The 22,181-nt window shown below is 38.8% G+C and overlaps 2 protein-coding genes across 2 annotated transcripts in view; one reads left to right on the plus strand and one right to left on the minus strand.

Moving 5' to 3' along the window:
* Positions 1-19,013, plus strand: part of gfm1 (G elongation factor, mitochondrial 1) — a 43,095-nt gene extending 24,082 nt beyond the window's left edge. Inside the window, exons 14-18 of the mRNA XM_048541790.2 lie at positions 10,048-10,210; positions 11,899-12,043; positions 13,473-13,633; positions 17,315-17,368; positions 17,627-19,013. Coding sequence (XP_048397747.2) covers positions 10,048-10,210; positions 11,899-12,043; positions 13,473-13,633; positions 17,315-17,368; positions 17,627-17,758 — 655 coding nt within the window. The 3' untranslated portion in view covers positions 17,759-19,013. The remainder of the gene's footprint in view (positions 1-10,047; positions 10,211-11,898; positions 12,044-13,472; positions 13,634-17,314; positions 17,369-17,626) is intronic.
* Positions 156-4,981, minus strand: lxn (latexin). Its single transcript, XM_048541793.1, has 6 exons — positions 4,596-4,981; positions 1,842-1,910; positions 1,410-1,575; positions 1,138-1,274; positions 982-1,044; positions 156-863 (listed from the first exon to the last, which is right to left on the minus strand). The coding sequence occupies exons 1-6, from the start codon at positions 4,815-4,817 to the stop codon at positions 444-446; spliced, it is 1,077 nt and encodes a 358-aa protein (XP_048397750.1). The 5' UTR covers positions 4,818-4,981; the 3' UTR covers positions 156-443.
* Positions 19,014-22,181: the final 3,168 nt, after the last annotated feature.

The following is a 22,181-nucleotide window of genomic DNA, read 5'->3' on the forward strand; positions in this document are numbered from 1 at the left end:
AATAATTCATCTTCAAATCATTTACAAATTATGATGGTAGAACTTCTCAAAGTTAGACAATTCAAGCTTCTAGTTTGTGTATAATTTTATAAATTGGTTCGGTGTTTTTCATTGACCATGCTTGAATTACTAGATATAAGTGCATCTTCTACTAATGAGAATAACAGTGGTTTTATTAAACTGCTATTAAGTTAACACACAATCTTGACCACAGCTTCTTATCCTGTACTGTTTAAATATGCTATTTTTATAGCAGTAATAGAAAATGTAATCTGAAGACAACATTTGAGCAGCAGTGTTACACTCATTGGTGGTTATAAATATCAGTTAAATTAGTTCCGATGTAATGTTAGTAATATACGCTTTCGTCATAAGTAATGCTACAAGTGCAATGAAAATAATCGCTTTAGGTAAATGTGACTTGTGCTGTGAGTGGTTTGCACTCAGTTTATGAGAAAACCTTCCATTGCTGACCCTTCAAACCTTTCTGATCCTGACCCTTCGAATCTTTCTGATCCCGACCCTTCGAATCTTTCTGATCCCGACCCTTCGAATCTTTCTGATCCCGACCCTTCGAATCTTCCCGATCCCGACCCTTCGAATCTTCCCGATCCCGACCCTTCGAATCTTCCTGATCCCGACCCTTCGAATCTTCCCGATCCCGACCCTTCGAATCTTCCCAATCCCAACTCTTCAGGCCTTTTCAGTCCCGACCCTTCAAATCCTTCCAATCCAGATGCTTCAAATCTCTCTGATTCCAATGTGATAAAATAATTTTCAGATAGAGGTGGCAAGCAGAAGTATTTCACGGTCACAGATCTTTTGGGGTGCCATTTCACCCACATGGAACAAGTGACAGTTTCCTGTTGAGGGCACACAAAATAACATTATTTACCAAGAAATTATTATGCAGGCAGTGATCATTAGGTAAGGGATTTCAGTTGTCTGTAGCAATTAGTTTTTTAGTATTGATTGACTTACTTGGGTTGGCAACTCATGGAGAAGAATTGTATAAATAAATTGAAGAAATTTGTCTCTCCTTATCTGGGGAAAAAAGACCATTGAGTTAATTAAACCATGGATGAAAATGCCACAATACTGATGTTCAACATTAACATAATTATTTCAATTTCTTACCTGTTGGTTAACTTTCTGTATTTGAACCATGTTATACTTCATGACTTCAGTGGATTTTTCCCAGATGATGTAACTGGCACTAACTTTTGCTAGAAGCCAGATTGGCATCATATTAGGATTTATAAATCCGTAATTATCTAATATTCGGGAGAAAATTAAAGCTTTGTAACATATAAAATTTACAAATAGAGTTAAATATTCTTGAATATTTTCTCATTCTAAAAATCGACTAATTAAACAGTTATATGACAAGGGTGACTGAAACTTCATACCTGGGATATTGGAGCCTACCACAGGATGCTTCAGATTTTGAAAATTGAAGTAAAATTTGTAATCTTTTTCAAAGCTGCCTTTCATATCTTTCAGATTGCACTTTAAAGCTGTGTCTGAATTCATTTTCTTATGGAAGAGTACATTAGCTGCACAATTGGCAGTAACCTGTGGTGAGAAGCAATTGTTATAATAATCATTTAGTTCTTTTAGTAGTACTATTAGCAATTGTATTCGTTGCATCATGGGCAAAAAGAGCCACTCATCTAGTTTGGCTCCTTCTGTTTAAGTCGACAGTGAAAGATACTAAGCCTCGGTTACTTAATCCTAATGCCAAAAGCATATAATGAAAATATTTTTTAAAGCTTGTGTGGGTCACATTGATAGTGAAAGTTGGAAGAAGGGCAAAACTATGCTATTAGTATTCTACTTACATTTGAAGAGCTTTCTTGATATTTTACTTCAAATTTTAAGTGGTACTTGTGTCCCATGTTCAAAATTGTCTGGATTTTAAAAAAAATCAAGATGGGTTTACGTTGAATCAGTTTTAATTGCAAACAATAGCATATACAATTCAGTGTACATTAGACAATGTATTTGTGAGCACGTATCAGTTTGCGCAAAAATCAGAATGCATAGGTTTAGATCCTGTTGGTGTGTAGGGAACATAGTCCTTTAACAATTGGAGAAATAAAATTCATTATGAATTATTGCTCTCCACTTGAAATTCCTGCATGATTTTATTGTGGTGGCTTACCATTAACATGTTGTCCATTGTGGTACATATTAAAGGCAACTGGAAATGATTGTTCAGAAACAACTTTCTCCATGAGCGTGAATTAAATATTAGAAATAATGTACAACACCAGTGAGTTCAGATTACATCAATGCAATCTAGCTTTTCCTTTCATGGTTTATAATACCATACATCTTGTAATATGATCTACCGATTGAAGTTTTAAATTTGTCATTAACCCACTTCGGCTGAAATAGGAAGATAATCAACTTAAATTCTCTGTAAGTTCTAGCATTTAAGATTCTCAAAAAAAGCACTCAGAAGAAATCTCTATAACGTGTCTTGTATAGCCCAATCCAGTAAACATCCCAAGGTGTTTGACAGGACCATTATAGAGCAAAGTTTGACACTGAGATTGGATATTGGAATTGATGCAAAAACACTTAGATTTTAAGCAGCATCTCTAAGAAATTTAGAGTCCTTTAGAAAGGGAGTTTAAGAGCTTGAGCAGCTGGAGGCACAGTCTCAAACAGTGGAGCAATTAAAATCAGACAAGCTTGAAATCTTGTTTTCAAATAGTAGGTAACAGAAATGACCAAGTGCAAGAAAATCATCAGTCATTAAGTTTAATATGAGAATCTAGCAATGGATAATGAGCAACGACTGCAAGATAAATTAATCATTTCAATTTACAAGAAAATCTTTTTACTCCGTTTTTCACTTCTCAACTAAACTGAAAGCTTGCTGCTAAAAATGAGTTCGTAATATGCCATAAGTGTTTAAAGTGGCAACATTTTCATTTTAAAGGAAATGGCAAACATGCTTACACAGTCTAGTATTCCACAGTAGAAATGCCTCTGAAAAGATTTATGTGCCATTTGAGAAGCCCTGAGTCTCTATTTCAAGAGGACTACCAACTGTCTCCTCTAAAAATACGAAACTAGGCAGATAACACTGACATGCGTCACACTGATGGCAAAATTGGAGTTCTTCACCTATTAGTTAATGTCGGTCCCTTAAGAGGACACAACTGGGAAATTAATAATGGGGAACACAGCAGCAACATTCAAACAGTATTTTGCTTCACTTTTCAAGGTGGAGGACTGTGAAACCACTCCCTCCTGGAATAGGCAATACAGAGGTTATAGGAAGGAGGAACAGTCATCACCCCTTGGCAAAAAATACTGAGCGAACTATTAGAATGAAAGGCAAACAAGTTCCCAGGACCTAATCTCCTAAGTTTCTGCTTCAATCTTTTTGCCAAAGGCCTTTCACATATTACCAGGGAGTTTGAATTTATTTTTAAAAGCTAATGGGCCCTCTTGAAATAATCAAAATCACAAGCTCTACCGCCTAGGAAATACTCATGGGTACATAGAAGCGCCATTATCTCCAGACTTGCCTACCAGTCCAAGTCCCGCAGTATCTGCTGTTTCTTCATTGTCACTGGATTAAGATCCTGGAACTGAATGATTACTTTGACCATGCAGTCTGTACACGTTAAGGAGGTTGTGCAGCGTGAACCTCAAGGGCAACAGATGATAAATCGTAGTTCTTGTCAATGAAGAGCACATTCAATAAATTAATGTAAATTAAAAATTTATTCAGTTTCTTGGCTCTATTCGCTTATGTGAATGACAATTAATTTGCTTCTTCAAGTCTTGCTGAAAATGTTAAGTTAAATTTGGGCAACGTTCGAGCTGGAACATTCGATTTCATTGTTTAGATTTCTAAGACAGCTTAAGAACATAAAGAACTTAAAACAGGCGCTGACGGGTTACAAATGTGAAAAAGTTATTAGATGCTAAGTGCATGGATTAGAATGCAATTTTCTTGAGTACAGTTAAATAGCCTAGCCCAACCTGCTGTGATTTTTGCAGAATTGAGGAGCTTTGGGTTTTCCTCAGTTACTTGTATCCGGAAATTTCTTCATATAAGCCTAGATTCTTGTGAAAATTATTTTGTATTTATTGTTTTAGAATGGAATAAACTGAAACCATTGAAATTTGAAAGCAATGTATTGCTGTAAATCCATTATATCCTTTATAAACTTAGTGAAATTGTGGAATTTAATATTAACAGCAAATTGCATAAGCTAAAGTCACTGATCCAACCTAGTGATCATATTGTTAGCTCCTTGTGCTCAGAATTTACTATTGAAATTAGGAAAGGCCTTCTCCTGAGTTTGTACATTATTAACACGAATGTGTCTAGCTTTCTTGCACGCAGGTTCCAATTCAGCAACTTTCCTATAAACAAAGGCATCTGCCATTTCCCTGTTCATGTGCTCTGCATTTTAATTCTAGCTCTGAGCTTTAACCAGAACATATTTTGTGAAAAAGACAAAAAAAGTATTAAGAACACCACAAGATCTGTTACAATTAGTTCAGAAAGCAAGTGAGTTAAATTTCTGTTAATTGTACTGTTTCTGTTTGTTTTAAAAGAATCTTACCTCAATGTAGGCTTTCTTTAGCTTATGTAGTTCGTAAACTCTGGTTGGGGATCCGTGGCGATAGTTTAAATAGTGGATAGCCACACTTGCAGCTTGTTGAGCAAGACGGGTTTCTGCAGGAATTTCGAGAGCAGTAATTGGAAGGTTGAAATGATTTGTTATTTTCGGCATTCCATACAACGATGGTAAAACACCAATGATGAAAGATAGGACTAGGTACATTTTTGAGCTAGCCCGATTGTAAACTAAAGTCAGCCCTTGCTGGTGGACAATACAGTTTCAACAGGTGTGTCAGGATGACAGTGCAGTCACAACCTTAGTGGTTATATATTTGAGTAATAAATACTAATGTGTCATGGACTTTGTTACAGTTTGCAATGTCTGCTTCCAACATGCTTGTACTTTTGCCTTTAATCTGGACTTCGTTTATTGTGACTAATAGACTCTGGAATGTTCTGCTGACTTAATTCTGTTCATCTTGCTTTTAACTAAAAATTAATTTCCTCCTGTCTTTGAACTTGAGCTGAAACTCATTTTAAGCATCTATATGTTTGGAGTGCTTTTCCACATTTATGAGAAGTGAATGGACGGAGCATAATTTTGTGATCATGTTAATGTTCATAGCCTTTAGGTTATTAATTACAAAATAAGCATACCAGTTGTAATTTAGTTTGAGCATATATGACAAAGGGTGAATGAATCAATGTTGTGAGTAAGGAGGGCCATTTTAAAATTCTTGTCACAAATCTTGGGAGTTTAGCTACTATTTAAAGAAATTGATGAAGTTTACATGTGTCTATCGAGAATTTCTGTTTTGTAGGAATGGGAATCATTTTTTAAATTTATTAATTCAAAACAGTGTAGAATTAGTCAGAAATTGAGGTAAATAGATAATTTGCAATAGTCATAAGTAATCTTCAACCTATAATTTCTGGGAAGGCTCAGTTTTGTATGAATCAGTTAAACTACTGACTGTATTTTTGAGGGGTTATTCACAGCATGTTGTACTACAATATTTTGATAGGTACCCCCATTGATGAATTAAGTTTTATTTAATCTCTCAATATTGACTTAGACATTTGCAGTTGATTATTGTACAATTTGTTAGAAAGTCTTTCAATTGTTGATCAGCTAAAAAATAAAAATGTATAGAAATTAACTTATGTTAAGATTCAGAAGGTAAATTGTTGGACTGGAGCTCTGAGGTTCGAAGTAGAAAATATGAGCCCTGTGTTAGCATGTGAGTTTGCCAGTGGACATGCACTATGCTTTTGATTTGGAGTTCTGAATTTGATTTATCACATTGGAGCTTTTTTTTGCAGATATTTGCTTAGCTGAGCCAGTTGCATTGCTGAGAAGGAAGTGGGAAAATCTTGTCTAGGACTTATTTTAGTGACTGATTGGTTTACTTCATAATGAGCATTTCCAGATTTTGTATTAACCTGGATTGTAAATCAGCCACAATATAAGGGAGAGCCACATTTTCAGTTGTTTTCCTCTTCAGCAATTTACCGTTCTTTTGTCCCGTTCTTTACTTGGTTTGCATGGTGTGTTGGGCATGGTCTTAGCTGAGGAAAGAGCAGCAGGTTAGCAAGCAAGTGAAATGAAGACAACAACTTTGCAAAGCATAACTCAGTTACAATGATTGAAATCTGCCTTTTGATAATATTTCATCCTTCTCTTCAAGTCACTGATTCTTGCTGAGTTATGTTCCAAACAACTGCTCAATCTCAAGCACTTTATAGAATTAACTACCTGTGTTGTATGAATCCAGCTTATTTCACTATGATTGGCCTCAAAGTTTACTGGACTGGAAGTTGGCTTTATCCATTCAGCCAGTAAGAGAACTGCATAATAGTACCTCAACCACATTCACTTTAAAACGGAAATTGCCAAAAATTGTTTCTGTCACAACAATTTGGAAATTGTTGGAGTGTGTGCAGTTCCCATGGATGGAAAATAGTCTGCTTGATGTTAAACCATCCATGCTAAGTCATTTGTTGATGATAATTTGCAGTAGTGCTTTCCATCCTATTTCTTCGGACCCCATTTCTGGGCTCAAAAATTGTCATGACCCTTGAATGACAACTGTTAGATTGGGAGCATAGCTGTACAGTGTCAGAGTTCCACAGCAGCAATTGTTGCCTCAGAGTGTGTGAGACCCCACTTGGAATCCTGAGCACCAGTTTCGGAAGCCCTGATTTACAAAAAAAAGTATCTGATATTCTCATAGCATTTTCCCCAAGGATCAACAAGTAGTTACCTTTCCTTTTACTGTTTGTAGCTGATAGTAAAAAGAGTGCCAGAAATTGTACTCATTACTCAAACCTCTTCATCCAGTGTCAAACTATCAAATTCCATTGGCTTGTGCAAAATTAAGACAAGAAAATCGGGCCAATAGTTTTTGTTTTTTCAGATACAAAACTCTGTTGAAGTTCATTATTGATTCATACATGCAGTGCAACGTAGCCTGTTTTTAGGCTGATCACCCCAGAAGAGATGTTGTTTGCTACGTTTTTGGCTGTAGAAAAGGTTTTGATCGTAAAACAATGTCAAGACTGTATCTGGCATGCCACTGTTCTCCACAGTGACTTTACTATAAAATATTATGTTGGGGTTATCTTATGAGGATAGGTTGAGCAGGTTAGGTTGTACTCCATTTCAAAGAATGGGAGGTGATCTTAATGAAACATATAAGATTTTGATACAACTTAACAGGTGGATACTTGCCAGTATTTTTCCTTGCAGGGGCACAGTACCAGCAAGGGACCCAAGATTTATGGGTGATAGGGAGCTAAGGGCAGTTTAGGCCACAGTTGAATCAGCTGTGATCTTCTTGATTGGTGGTGTTGCAGTTTCGAGCAGCCAAGTAATCATTTTCTATTCCTTATGACACCTACATTTTGTGCATGCCATTGTAAATAATGTGTCACAGCTCTGTGGAATAGTTAGATTTACAGCAAGAGTATACCATCAAGGCTACAGTGCATTCTGGGAGGACGTCTGCCTGGAGGTTCCAAAAACCATCTGCACTTTACTTGTTTTAACTGCCGGAGAGTTTTCCTTAGGCAGTACCTAAGATTGAGGATAGTTCCATTCCAGTGTTGAGAATCCTGAGGTGATTAAATAGCACATTACTGGATCCACAAATGCTGCCACAGGTGGTGTATGTCGAAGCAGGTATGTAGGATGCTCAGATTTCTGCACACTTTTTCTGTTCTTTGTGCTTGTCCTCATTTTGGAGAGTTGGAGATGCTCAAAAGGTTCTCCTTCATGGATGCTTTTTTTTTAAACTTTGAGTGGCTTTGAGCTGGAGACTCCTACATGTGGAGATACTGCATTTTTTTTCGAGGATTTGCCACCTTGGCGGTAAGGGAAATATCGTGCTCTCTCAGACTCAGGACCTGGTTTGCAGGTTAAAAATAATCAAATGTCCTTCTATCTAAAGCTCAAATGTTGTTGCTGTATGACATCACATCAGAAAGATATCTTGTACTTACACTTATCTCAGATTGGATAACCTAACCATGTGTTTTAAAGAACATAGAACATTACAACACAGTACAGGCCCTTTGGCCTTCAATGTTGTGCCGACCTGTCATACCGATCTTAAGCCCATCTAACCTACACTATTCCATGTACGTCCATATACTTATCCAATGACGACTTAAATGTACCTAAAGTTGGCTAATCTACTACCGTTGCAGGCAAAGCGTTCCATTCCCTTACTACTCTCTGAGTAAAGAAACTACCTCTGACATCTGTCCTATATCTTTCACCCCTCAATTTAAAGCTGTGCCCCCTTGTGCTTGCCGTCACCATCCTAGGAAAAAGGCTTTCCCTATCCACCCTATCTAACCCTCTGATTATTTTATATGTTTCAATTAAGTCACCTCTCAACCTTCTTCTCTCTAATGAAAACAGCCTCAAGTCCCTCAGCCTTTCCTCGTAAGACCTTCCCCCCATACCAGGCAACATCCTAGTAAATCTCCTCTGCACCCTTTTCAAAGCTTCCACATCCATCTTATAATGTGGTGACCAGAACTGTACACAATACTCCAAGTGCGGCTGCACCAGAGTTTTGTACAGCTTCACCATAACCTCTTGGTTCCGGAACTCGACCCCTCTATTAATAAAAGCTAAAACACTGTGTGCCTTCTTAACAGCCCTGTCAACCTGGGTGGCAACTTTCAAGGATCTGTGTACATGGACACCGAGATCTCTCTGCTCATCTACACTGCTAAGAATCTTACCATTAGCCCTGTACTTTGCCTTCCGGTTACTCCTACCAAAGTGCATCACCTCACACTTGAACTCCATTTGCCACCTCTCAGCCCAGCTCTGCAGCTTATCTATGTCTCTCTGCAACCTACAGCATCCTTCGTCACTATCCACAACTCCACCGACCTTAGTGTCGTCTGCAAATTTACTAACCCATCCTTCTACACCCTCATCCAGGTCATTTATAAAAATGACAAACAGCAGCAGACCCAACACCGACCCTTGCGGTACACCACTAGTAACTGGTCTCCAGGATGAACATTTCCCATCAACTACCACCCTCTGTCTTCTTTCAGCAAGCCAATTTCCGATCCAAACTGCTATATCTCCCACAATTCCATTCCTCCGCATTTTGTATAATAGCCTATTGTGGGGAACCTTATCGAACGCCTTGCTGAAATCATATACACCACATCAACCAGTTTACTCTCATCTACCTGTTTGGTCACCTTCTCAAAGAACTCAAGGTTTGTGAGGCACGACCTTCCCTTCACAAAACCGTGCTGACTATCCCTAATCAATTTATTCTTTTCTAGATGATTATAAATCCTATCCCTTATAACCTTTTCCAACAGTTTACCAACAACTGAGGTAAGGCTCACTGGTCTATAATTACCAGGGTTGTCTCTACTCCCCTTCTTGAACAGGGGAACCACATTTGCTATCCTCCAGTCATCTGGCACTATTCCTGTAGACAATGACGAGTTAAAGATCAATGCCAAAGGCTTGGCAATCTCCTCCCTGGCTTCCCAGAGGATCCGAAGATAAATCCCATCCGGCCCAGGGGACTTATCTATCTTCACCTTCTGAAGGATTTCTAATACCTCTTCCGTGTGAACCTCAATCCCACCTAGTCTAGTAGCCTGTATCTCAGTATTCTCCTCGACAACATTGTCATTTTCTAGAGTGAATACTGTTGAAAAATTTTCATTTAGCGCTTCCCCATCTCATCTGACTCCACACACAACTTACCACTACTATCCTTGATTGGGCCTAATCTTACTTTCGTCATTCTTTTATTCCTTACATACCTATAGAAAGCCTTAGGGTTTACCCTGATCCTATCCGCCAACAACTTCTCATGTCTCCTCATTATTGAGAAGCATAACTTTATTTTTAAAGATAATGTGCAGAATTGTTATTCAAGTTATCTGTTTATTTATTTTTCCAGCTTTGAATTTACTCACAAAAAGCAATCTGGTGGTGCAGGCCAGTATGGCAAAGTTATTGGTATACTTGAACCACTGGATCCTGAAAACTACACCAAGTTAGAATTTGCTGACAAAACTATTGGAACAAATGTACCAAAGCAGTTTATACCAGCCATTGAGAAGGTAATGAATCTGATATATCCTTCCCTCGACCCCTTTCTCTGTCTGAAAGTGACTTTAGGTTTTCTTGCTTTACCTCAAGCAATATTACCTCATCTTTTAGTGGGACTCAATTGTTAATTATAATTTCTAATGTTGCCAATAGGAATTGAATTGGAATAATTGCTATCCATGTGGGAGTGTTGCAAAACTAAATTTGAGGTTTGCTGATGAGACATTGAGGAGAGCTGTCAATTATATCATACGTCACAGGAAATTAGCAAAATTGAGGCTATACCTGAAGCTGGTACAGAATGCATAAAATTTGTGATATTAAAAATATTAGTTGAATTAAACCAAAATAACAAGCTCCCCTCAATATTTATGCCTGTGCATAGTTGTAATTTAGGGATAAGGTGGCACCACCCATGTACAATCAATGACCAGCCTCCTCTTTTCTAATTTAATTGTGTAAAATCCATCCATATTAATGGAATGTATACATCATTTATAAGGATGTTGAGTAGAATAAACGTGGGCACTGCCAAGCCAATTTTGAAGGAAAACACGAAGTGCAGCTTTTCATTTATCATTAAATTTGCATTGTTGTCCAGATTACAAAGATGACTGCTGTGGTAATTGGAAAAAATAAATCATACCGATGTAGGTGGATCCCCTAGTACTCTGCAAAGGATTGTTACGTTGATGGCACATTTTGGAGGGAATATGACCTTTTAGCTAATCTGTATGGAGTGAGCCAAATCTTCAAAGAACTAAAAGTGAAAACAAAATCTGACTCCTCAGTAATCCTTTCTTTCAGGCAATCCTTCATTTTCTATGAAATTCAGGAAATAAAATGTGCAAAATCCTTTCTATTCGACATTTAACCCAAAAATCCCTTTCATTTTAAAAATCATTGTAATTCAGTTATATGGGTGCCCATAAACCAGCACATTGCTTGACATCATCAGCCCGTCCTTAACCCAGAATGTGTGCTCACAGCCATTTTACTAGAATCTCATTCATCCAAGAAAGTAAGAAATAATTATATTAAATAAATAAATCTGTGACTTGAAACTCATTTAAGGCAGTAATCTAATCTGGGCACGAGATGATATCACCAAATCCATGGAGTTTTTAAAAAATTTGTTGCATTATCTTGACCCTTGACTTATTGCAGTATTTTATCTATTGCAAGTGATTCAAATGGTTAAAAAGATTGTATAATGCAATTTTTTGTATATTGTTAAAGAAATAGTGTAGAACTGTGTGAATCCATGTTTTAGAAATGTGTAGCTTCACATACAGTTGGATGGAAGATGATCATTATTTTGTAATAATCATGGCATAAGACTTTTTTTTAATCTGGACTTGCATTAGTTATAATATTTCAGTTGAATTGCTTTTGTACAATTTCTTTTCCAAACTATTCTTCCTACCTTTTAACATTTACTAATTTTACAATGTGTCATTGAGGCGACTTGCCTAGCTGCCATACTTTTTCTGGCTGAAATTCCTTATTTCATTGCAGACAATGGATTGGGACCTTCTCGATTTGTATAACAGATCTGAGTAGAAAGGCTAATATTCACAGTTCAGTGCCTTGCTTAAATGTGCAGTTTTTATTCAAATCGGTGTTGTGAAATCTATAATTGTTAAACCACAAACACGTTGGAAATGTCTTTATAAAATGGTATGCATTACTTTGGTAGGGATTTCTTGAAGCTTGTGAAAAGGGACCTCTTACAGCTCATAAAATTTCTGGAGTTCGATTTGTACTGGAAGATGGTGCTCACCATATAGTGGATTCCAATGAAATATCTTTCATAAGAGCTGGCGAGGGTGCTGTCAAACAAGGTTTGTAAAGCTCATAGTAATAGTTGATGGAAATGCAAAATGTTAACAAGAAATTGCCTCAATGCTAATCCATCTTTTAAAAAAAGTCAGTCAAATTTTTTCTTCAAAAATGTTTAACTTGGCCATCTTTGATCAAATTTGCTAAAACATTTTTCTGAACTGTTAATCTGTGACACAAAAATACAAATGGTTCCTTTAACGAGCAGCTGATTTTGCATAGTTTCATATCTTGCATGTATGTATTTATGTCTAAATCACCGCTTTATAAGAAGGATGTGGAAGCTTTGGAAAGGGTGCAGAGGAGATTTACTAAGATGTTGCCTGGTATGGAGGGAAGGTCTTACGAGGATAGGCTGAGGGACTTGAGGCTGTTTTCGTTAGAGAGAAGAAGGTTGAGAGGTGACTTAATTGAAACATACAAAATAATCAGAGGGTTAGATAGAGTGGATAGGGAGAGCCTTTCTCCTAGGATGGTGACGGCGAGCACGAGAGAGCATGGCTTTAAATTGAGGGGTGACAGATATAGGATAGATGTCAGAGGTAGTTTCTTTTCGCAGAGAGTAGTAAGGGAATGGAACGCTTTGCCTGCAACAGTAGTAGATTCGCCAACTTTGGGTACATTTAAGGTGTCATTGGATAAGCATATGGACGTACATGGAATAGTGTAGGTTAGATGGGCTTGAGATCGGTATGACAGGTCGGCACAACATTGAGGGCCGAAGGGCCTGTACTGTGCTGTAATGTTCTATAAACATCCTCATGACTTCAAAACAACACATTGGATATTTGTAATGAATGTTCACAATGAGAACAATGTACACTTAAAAATGGAAGATTGTTATGCAAGAAAGTTGTAATTTTATCACAACTATCATTTTGTTATGACCTACTATTTTGTACATGTTTTTCATGTTATTTTCAGTCCAACTTAATGTTTGTAATATGTATCTAGAAACATTGTGTATTTGTGAAAATTGTGTGTTGCTACATGCCAAAGGCATCTAATATTGTCGTAGGATCCTGTTTTTTATGGAAATCCGTGTGCTCAAAAATCTTGATTACACATGACTTCTTCAGCATTTACCTTTGGCCAAATGGTTGTAAAATAGTGAGCATATACTTGTTGCTCTAGACAGCCAATCAGCTAATGATATAAACATAAAAGGGATTATGAGCATATCTAAAGTTACATTTTGTAGAGATATCAGAAATTAAAGATGAATTATGAATGTGTGAACATATAAAATTGATGGGCAGAAAAAGACTAGCTGGCCCTCCTAATTTAGCTACATGTTATATGTTGATAGTGTCTTGAGTAGAATCTTCCAGTACTTTGCAAAAATGTAATTTGTTGCGAGTTGCAAAATACCCTGCATTTGGCCTTACATGTAAAATCATTACTCGCTTTCTGTTTGTTTCTATTCTTCAGCAATGGAGAAAACCAGTGTGATTATTCTGGAACCCATTATGTCAGTGGAGATTGTAGCACCAAATGAGTTTCAGGGAAATGTCATCGCTGGAATTAATCGTCGGCATGGTGTTATCACTGGCCAGGATGGATCAGAGGGTTATTTTACACTTTATGCAGATGTATGTATGATGCATTGCCAAGTTTTATATCATAGAAAATTGCTGATAACACTATTGGATAGCAATGGTCACATGTTGCCTTATATCAATACTGAACTTTTTTTCTAAAACAATTTGCAGTACATTAGTGATTGGCTACAGACAATGTTACGAAAGGTAATAGGAATTTCATGCTTCTTTTAGTTGCAGCATTCTCACTGGATGGTGTGATATCTTAGATGCATTGAAGTTTGCAGCACAGGAAGAGGCCATTTGGTCCATGATGTTCTGCATCAGTCATTAAAACTCTGGCTGCACTTATCTTATTCTCCAGCATTTAGTCCATGGCCTTGGAAATTATTACAACACAAGTGAAATTTGAATACTGTTTGAATGTTAAGAAATTTTGTAACCCATCAACTGTTTCTGGCAGTGAGGACCAACAAACTCCTGCCAACCTATGAGTGAAAAACTTTGTTCAGGTCTCTTCTTAACCTTACCTTAAATCTGTGCACCCTATTTATTAACCCCTTAGCTGATGGAAAAAATGTCCTCCGGTCCACCCTATCTGTACCCCTAATAATCCTACATGCTTCTTTTAAGTCCCCTCTCGATCTTTGCTGAGACCACGGAAAACAGCCCAGCCTATCCAATCATTCCTCATATCTTCAACCCTCCAGCCCTCGTAAATCTCCTGTGCATCCTGTCTTGTCCTTCCTGTAATGTGACAAACATAACTGCAGATAGTGCTGCATTTGTGACCAAACCACTGTTTATACATTCCTGCATTACCTCCTTTCGCTTGTATGCTGTGCCTTGGCTACTAAAGGCAAATATTTCATAAGCCTTCTTAACACTTTGTGCATCTACCCTGCTACCCTCCGGGAGTTTTGGACAATCACACCAATACCCTGATCATCAGTACACCTCACATCCTGCAAGGATTCTGTCCCATTCTCCAAGTTCCTTCACCTACGTCATATCTATTTGGATGATGCCACTTTACAAAACTGCACTGCTGACATGGCTTATTTCTTCAATGACTCTGGTTTCCCACCCGCTGTGGTTGACAGGGACCCTCAACTGCATCCGACATATGCCCCATGTTCTTGCCCTTACCCTTTCCCATCACTCACAACAGTGTGATCAGGTCCCCCTTGTTCTCACTTTTCATCCCACTAGCCTCTGCACTCATTCTCCACCATTTCGAACAACTCCAGCAGAACGCCATCACCAAACAATCTGTCCCCCCATCCCCCATCTGCATTCTGCAGGGGTTGTTCCTACTGGGGCTCCCTAGTCCATTCATCCACCAGTAACACCACCCCCCCTTCCCACGGCACCTTCCCGTGCAACTTCAAAAGGGCAACATCTGCCCCTTCACCCTCTTCCTGCTCACCATCCAGGAGCCTAAACAGTCTTCCAGGTGAAGCAGCATTTCACCTGTACCTCCTCTAATCTAGTCTACTGTATTTGCAACACCCAATGTGGCCTACTCTACATTGGAGAAACCAGATCCAGACTGGGTGACTGCTTTGCAGAACACCTCCGGTCAATATTCAAACATTTCCCCAACCTTCCCATAGCCAGTCACATTAACACAGCATCCTGCTTGCACACTCACTTGTCAGTCCTCAGCATGCTGCAGTGCTCCCATAAGTCTCAGTAAAACTGGAGGAACAACATTTCATCATAATAAAATGTGAGGCTGGATGAACACAGCAGGCCAAGCAGCATCTCAGGAGCACAAAAGCTGACGTTTCGGGCCTAGACCCTTCATCAGAGAGGGGGATGGGGGGAGGGAACTGGAATAAATAGGGAGAGAGGGGGAGGCGGACCGAAGATGGAGAGTAAAGAAGATAGGTGGAGAGAGTGTAGGTGGGGAGGTAGGGAGGGGATAGGTCAGTCCAGGGAAGACGGACAGGTCAAGGAGGTGGGATGAGGTTAGTAGGTAGCGGGGGGTGCGGCTTGGGGTGGGAGGAAGGGATGGGTGAGAGGAAGAACCGGTTAGGGAGGCAGAGACAGGTTGGACTGGTTTTGGGATGCAGTGGGTGGGGGGGAAGAGCTGGGCTGGTTGTGTGGTGCAGTGGGGGGAGGGGACGAACTGGGCTGGTTGAGGGATGCATTAGGGGAAGGGGAGATTTTGAAACTGGTGAAGTCCACATTGATACCATATGGCTGCAGGGTTCCCAGGCGGAATATGAGTTGCTGTTCCTGCAACCTTCGGGTGGTATCATTGTGGCACTGCAGGAGGCCCATGATGGACATGTCATCAAGAGAATGGGAGGGGGAGTGGAAATGGTTTGCGACTGGGAGGTGCAGTTGTTTTTTGCGAACTGAGTGGAAGTGTTCTGCAAAGCGGTCCCCAAGCCTCCGCTTGGTTTCCCCAATGTAGAGGAAGCCGCACCGGGTACAGTGGATGCAGTATACCACATTGGCAGATGTGCAGGTGAACCTCTGCTTGATGTGGAATGTCATCTTGGGGCCTGGGATGGGGGTGAGGGAGGAGGTGTGGGGACAAGTGTAGCATTTCCTGCGGTTGCAGGGGAAGGTGCTGGGTGTGGTGGGGTTGGAGGGCAGTGTGGAGCGAACAAGGGAGTCACGGAGAGAGTGGTCTCTCCGGAAAGCAGACAGGGGAGGGGATGGAAAAATGTCTTGGGTGGTGGGGTCGGATTGTAAATGGCGGAAGTGTCGGAGGATAATGCGTTGTATCCGGAGGTTGGTAGGGTGGTGTGTGAGAACGAGGGGGATCCTCTTGGGGCGGTTATTATCTTGGAATCTCCAGCATCTGCAGTTCCCATTATCTCTGGAACAACATTTCATCTTCAGGTTAAGCACTTTATAACCTTCTGGATTTAATGTTGAGTTCAGTACCTTTAAATTGTGAACCAGCTCCCGTTCCTTCCCTTTCTTTTAGCTTGACTAGTTGCATTTTATTATCATGTCCTCTATCCCCTCCCCCCACCCCAGTGGAACGGTCTGTTCTTTCAAGTCTGGCAGTTAGACTCACCATTGCTCTGCCATTCCACCCTCCCCCACCCTCCCTCCAGCCACTATTGCATAAATGCTGCCCTTTCTACATTTCATGTCAGCTCTGATGAAGAGTCATCTAAACTGGAAATGTTACCTTACCCTCTCTCTGTGGATGCTGCCTGACCTGCTGTGATCGCCAGCATTTATTGTTTTCAGTACAGATTCCAGCATCTGCAGTAATTTTGTTCTGCCATTCAAAGTGTAATCCCTCACCTTGTTGGGTCTTTTCATTTGTGCCTGCTCTGTCCCGCTGACTAGTCCATTGATATCCTCTCTTTTCAGCACCCTGCCAAGTCTTATGTGATCCACAGATGTCTTGATCATACCCCCCATGCCGAAGTCTAAATCATCAGTGCACATCACATAGAGTAAGGATCCCGACAGTGATCCCTGCAGAACTCCTCTGGAAACAGACTTCTGGTCAGAGAAACACCCCTCTGTCATGGCCCTCTGCTTCCTGACGCTCAACCAGTTTTGGACCAATGCACCATTTTGTCTTCGATCATGCCTGCTCTTACTTTCTTGGTCCATCTGCCATGAGGCTTTCTTGTCACTTTATAAGATAAATGATCTTTACCTGAATGAGAGAAAATCAATCTTCACATGAAAAATTTGTTCCTGCCAATATTCTCATCATACAAGAGCTGAAAAATGTTTCTTGTTTCACAGGTACCACTGAATGACATGTTTGGATATGCCACAGAACTGAGATCATGTACCGAGGTATATATTCAAGCATGTAAAAATGTCTGATTTGCATGGCTTTCAATTTAATCTCTTGCTCCCCTAAAGCTGTTGATTTTCTTTGTAAAACCGTTTGAAATAGCATTAAGAATATAGGGGGATGAAGATTTGTTACTTATGATTAGTCAAGCTTTAAGTTTTACTTGATTAATTCTTAATTTTTCATAATATGAAATGTAGGTGAACATTTTAAAAGTTCGTGTTCTTTTTATAACCTTTTTAACTTGTGTTTTCCAGGGTAAAGGTGAATACACGATGGACTACAGCAGATACCAGCCATGTCTGCCCAGTGTACAGGAAGAGCTGGTCAATAAATATCTGGAAGTAACTGGTCAATTACCAGTTAAGAAGGGAAAAGCCAAGAACTAAATGTCGTTGTTAGTTGATTTTTCAAGACATCACTGTGCATGGTTTAATAATGCTTTCAAGAACACAAATATACTGGCATTGTTGTTGTAAATATTTTTATTGGTGACACTTACCCCAAAGAATTCTTCAAGATTATTCCTTTGACAGGACTTGCGGCAATCAGTGCATCTCATGAACTGACATTAAACTATTGTCAAGTATTGAAGGAGATTGATTATCAGGCAGTTACACACTGACATGTACTCCTTCATGTTGCTGCTTTGAAAGCAGCTGATTTTTTTTGGATTATAGCAGTGGGAATTAGCTGATAGCTTTTTGAAAAGGGTGTTAGGTGATATCAAGAATTGTTGAACAACAGAGAAGTGATAAATTTTTAATTGCTTATCACTTTAAAAATGTTAAATTGTCCAAGATCGTTTCCCACAGTACATTTTCTATGGTCCAGGTATCATATATCGATCCAAAGTGTAAAATATCCCCCAGTTATCATCTATTCTTTGAGGGCAGCAATTTTTGTCAGTTAAATTTATCTTGGACCCTGCATTGCTTTCAGAAGTATATCAATTTTCTTTTTATATTTCTGTTAATTTAAAGGAGTACTAGATTATTCAGAAATATTTTGGGAAACTAACCTTTGTTTTAGAAGAGCTATATTTCAACATGATCTTGTGGAACTAGCATTGTTATTTATTATTTGGATTATTTACTGTATTCTGTTTTAATCGACAAAAAACATTGTGTTTGACAAATATTGTGTCCTTTTACAAGTGCTATAAAAAAAGATATCTTTATCTGGAGCTGATAACTCAAGCTTCCCAAAGTTTGTGTCTGTGTGCTCTTGTCTTGTAGAAACTCATGGACTTTTTTTTATCTTTTGGATTCATAGACAATATAGATCTAACTGTGAAACTGAAAGGAACAATGACGTAGATAATGAACATTGTTAAATGAAAAGGTTATTTCATTTGTGATGTGCTTTTTGATTGCCAGGTGTTTATTTCTTGAAAACTGTTTATTTTTTCTTGTGCTATTGCACTTCACTATTTTATGCATTACTGGGTTTGAGTCTCCTGCCACTGCTATTCATGGGAAATACATGAAAGTGATCTTTGGCTCCTCGCTGTCCACTTTTTCTATCTCTCCCTGTGACCCAACTTCCCGAATTCATTGCCAATCTGACCTATTTTAAACACTGAAATGTCATATGATTCCAGAAATCAATAAAAATGAAACAGCAATAAAGCAGTACACAACATATTTTTAAAGCTTGTATATATATGTGGCAATCTCTCTTTTAAAAGTACATTGTATAAACAGTATTTTTGTATTCATATCCATTAAATCATCTGAATTCCTGTCACTCCTAGATCTTGGCCAGGAAGCAATGGAAACACAGGCTTAGGATATTGAGCTGGCTGATGTTGGAACTCATGTTGTTCTATAGTGCCAGGGTTTAGAGACTGGGCTCAGACAGATCAGAGTTCAGTAGTGGAGACATTGCTGCTGGGCTTGTGGTTGGGGTGAGGGATTCAAGAACCTCTGGCACATGAGCAATACAATATTCAGATTGAGACAGGGTCAGATACCAACATTGTCTTTTTGCTGATGAAGGGTGCAGTCACTGGAGGAGCGAGTGCCCTAGCCTGGGCCTCAAATCTACACTGTCCAGTCACCTTGGAGTAAAGTGCTGAGTTTTAGGTTTTTAAACCTTATCTTCTTGAAAACACATTTTCAGTTTGAATTTTTACATATTCATGCAAAATTAGAATACCACCTGCTCTCAGTGACAGCATGGACCCTGTTGCCATTCCAAGGAACATTCAATCTGTGTTACCCAGGCTGAAAGTAATCCTTCAATGTGGACGAAAATACTAGTATGTCATATTGGCGCATCAGGACTTACTGCATTATGTGTTAATGGCCTCAGCAGCTTAGTAAATTATACCTGCAGAAGTATTTTCCTCTCCATTTTTCGAGTTGAATTCTGTAATGAGAAGGTGAAAGACCAAAGTTGAGATTTGCTTTAGGTAAAACAGCAAGAATAAAACATTTATTTTTCATATTTTTGTATTGAGGGATTGCTTCTGTTATAAAATATATATAATGTTTAGAGTATTAAATAAGCAGTGCTTTCCTTGTACACAGCTTTGCTTTTAATGGATTGTAATCTTGTTGCCTTTCATATTTATTGCATTTGGCTTTTCATATTTAAAGCTGTATAAAATTTATAGAAAGTTATCGGTAGGTACTTAACCATTCTCATTTATATTAAAATCTTATTCTTTTAACTAAGAAGTCTGTACATGTTGAGCATTTCCGTGGAACAAGATGATTTAAGACTGGTAGACTTTTTCAATTTAGTGGCTAAAAATAACATGAGTTTTGGCGGGTGAGTTATTGGATAATGAAATAGCAGAACTGCACTAGGTCAAAAAATTGTACACATGCGACATTTCTGATTATTTATTTTAGACAGTCTATCCATAGTACTTGTCGTCTCCACATTCGTGAAAATAATATTCCAAGGTTGTGCAAACAGTAATGACCTCCTGACCTGTAGTGATTCTAGTTGCCATATTGAAATCCCACTGGATAAAACTTCTTTAAGGAAGTCCTTTAACTGAGTGAAAACTGACAATATTTACATTGTGGTCTGAAATTGTGTTGTGTAAGGTTCCAAAAATGCATAATAGTGAAAACAGACAAATTACTATAAAATATAATCCTGCCAAATTTTTTTAGGATGCTGCATTATAGAATGAAAAATTTTCTGAATAATGTTAAGTTCTAAAAGTGTTTTATCTGTCTTGAGTACTTACTATGGATTGAAACCTGACTCAGTAAAGAAGGAGCAAACTTGCTTTTATGTAGCCCTTTACCAAGCTTTGAGAGTATCTCAAAACACTTGACAGTCAATGAATTGCGTTTTGAAGGAATAGGCAGCCAATGTATGCCCAGGAGCATGCAACTACAACAAACGAGAAAGGTCCCAGTATTTGCAGGGGCTGCCTGCTTGTGGAAAATGCTGATTTGGACACTGGAATATTTAATACTCTGAAAAGCAGACAGTGTTAGAATAAAGTTGCATCCAAGGTTAACAATGCAGTGTTGCTTCTGTACTGCAGTTAATATTAAGATGCTCTGCCTTCAACATTGTCCATTTAAAGGCTTAACCAGTAGCAAACAACTTTTCTCAAAGTTTAGAACTATGTTTTTGTGTGGCTATTAATCAAGTTGACCAACATTAGTGAAGAGTTTTCAAATATGAGCTATTAACGATGTCTTACATAAGCATTTCTTCATAATTTGGGAATAAATCACCATATAAGGATATTTTGATGTCATTCAAATTGCTCAGTATAAATTCACAGTAACTGGCGTGGCCAAAGGCAAAAAGAAAGTATCAAATCATTTTGACAAGATCATGTAATTATAGCACATCTTGTAGGAACATAGGAGTGGGCTATTCACTTGAATCTGCATTGCCATTCAACATCTTGGTTGATCGTCTACCTCAGCACCATATTCCCACACTATTCCCATTTATCTTGCTGTCATCAATAACTAGAAATCATTAATCTATGTTTCAACTTGATGACTGAGTTTCAACAGGCTCTGGGGTGAATATTTCAAGTGATTCATCAGTCTCTGAGATAAAATTCTTCATCTCAGATCTAAATGATTTTCCTATTATTCTGGCACTGTTCCCTGGTTCTAGCTGGGGGCAATATCCTTTCTGCATTTACTGTCTACCTCTAAGAGCATCGTACGCTTCTGGGAAATCACATCCAATTTTAAACTCCAGAGAATACAGACAGTCTCTTCAATCTTTGTTATTAGGATAGTCCCACCATGCCAAGAATCCTGGTGAAATATGTACTCCCCATGTGGCAAGTAAATCCTTCCTTCGGCAAAAGGACTAGAATTGCATGCAATACTCGAAATGCAGTTTCACCAGTATTTTATGCACTTGATTCAAGACACTTAGCTCCCCTTCAGACTTGGCTCATGACCACCCCAACCCCCCATATGAAATTCTCAGACTGCTGGAGAACAAACATAACCCACATTTCAACAGGTGCCATTGTGTAGCAGACCAAAGTTCAGGTAACACCTGCTGTACTACATCAATGTGTATGCTGTCCCCTCCACAATCTGAACCACAAAGGGGGAATGTTTTGGATGAGGAGAAAATGCAGGCCATACAGGAATATTCTGAGGGGAAAGGTAGATAAATCCCCAGGATCTCATCAGGAGTTCCACAGAACTTTGTGAGAAGCTTGGGCAGAGAGTGGGCGACATAGCAGTTCAATGGTTAGTCCTGCTGCCCCACAGCACCAGGGGCCTGGGTTCAATCCAAGCCTTGGGTGACAGTCTGTGTGGAGTTTGCACATTCTCCCCACATCTGCATAGGTGTTCTGGT

This window comes from Stegostoma tigrinum, chromosome 14 (assembly GCF_030684315.1).
Source record: "Stegostoma tigrinum isolate sSteTig4 chromosome 14, sSteTig4.hap1, whole genome shotgun sequence".
NCBI lineage: Eukaryota > Metazoa > Chordata > Chondrichthyes > Orectolobiformes > Stegostomatidae > Stegostoma > Stegostoma tigrinum.

What these genes read in the sequence shown, in the direction of transcription:
- lxn (XM_048541793.1), bottom strand. Translation starts at nt 4,817, where the DNA reads ATGTACCTAGTCCTATCTTTCATCATTGGTGTTTTACCATCGTTGTAT. An exon ending in TAAAGAAAGCCTACATTGAG is followed by an intron (nt 1,911 to 4,595) that starts GTAAGATTCTTT and finishes TTTAAAATCCAG; the next exon opens with ACAATTTTGAACATGGGACA. An exon ending in TACAGAAAGTTAACCAACAG is followed by an intron (nt 1,045 to 1,137) that starts GTAAGAAATTGA and finishes TTTTTTCCCCAG; the next exon opens with ATAAGGAGAGACAAATTTCT.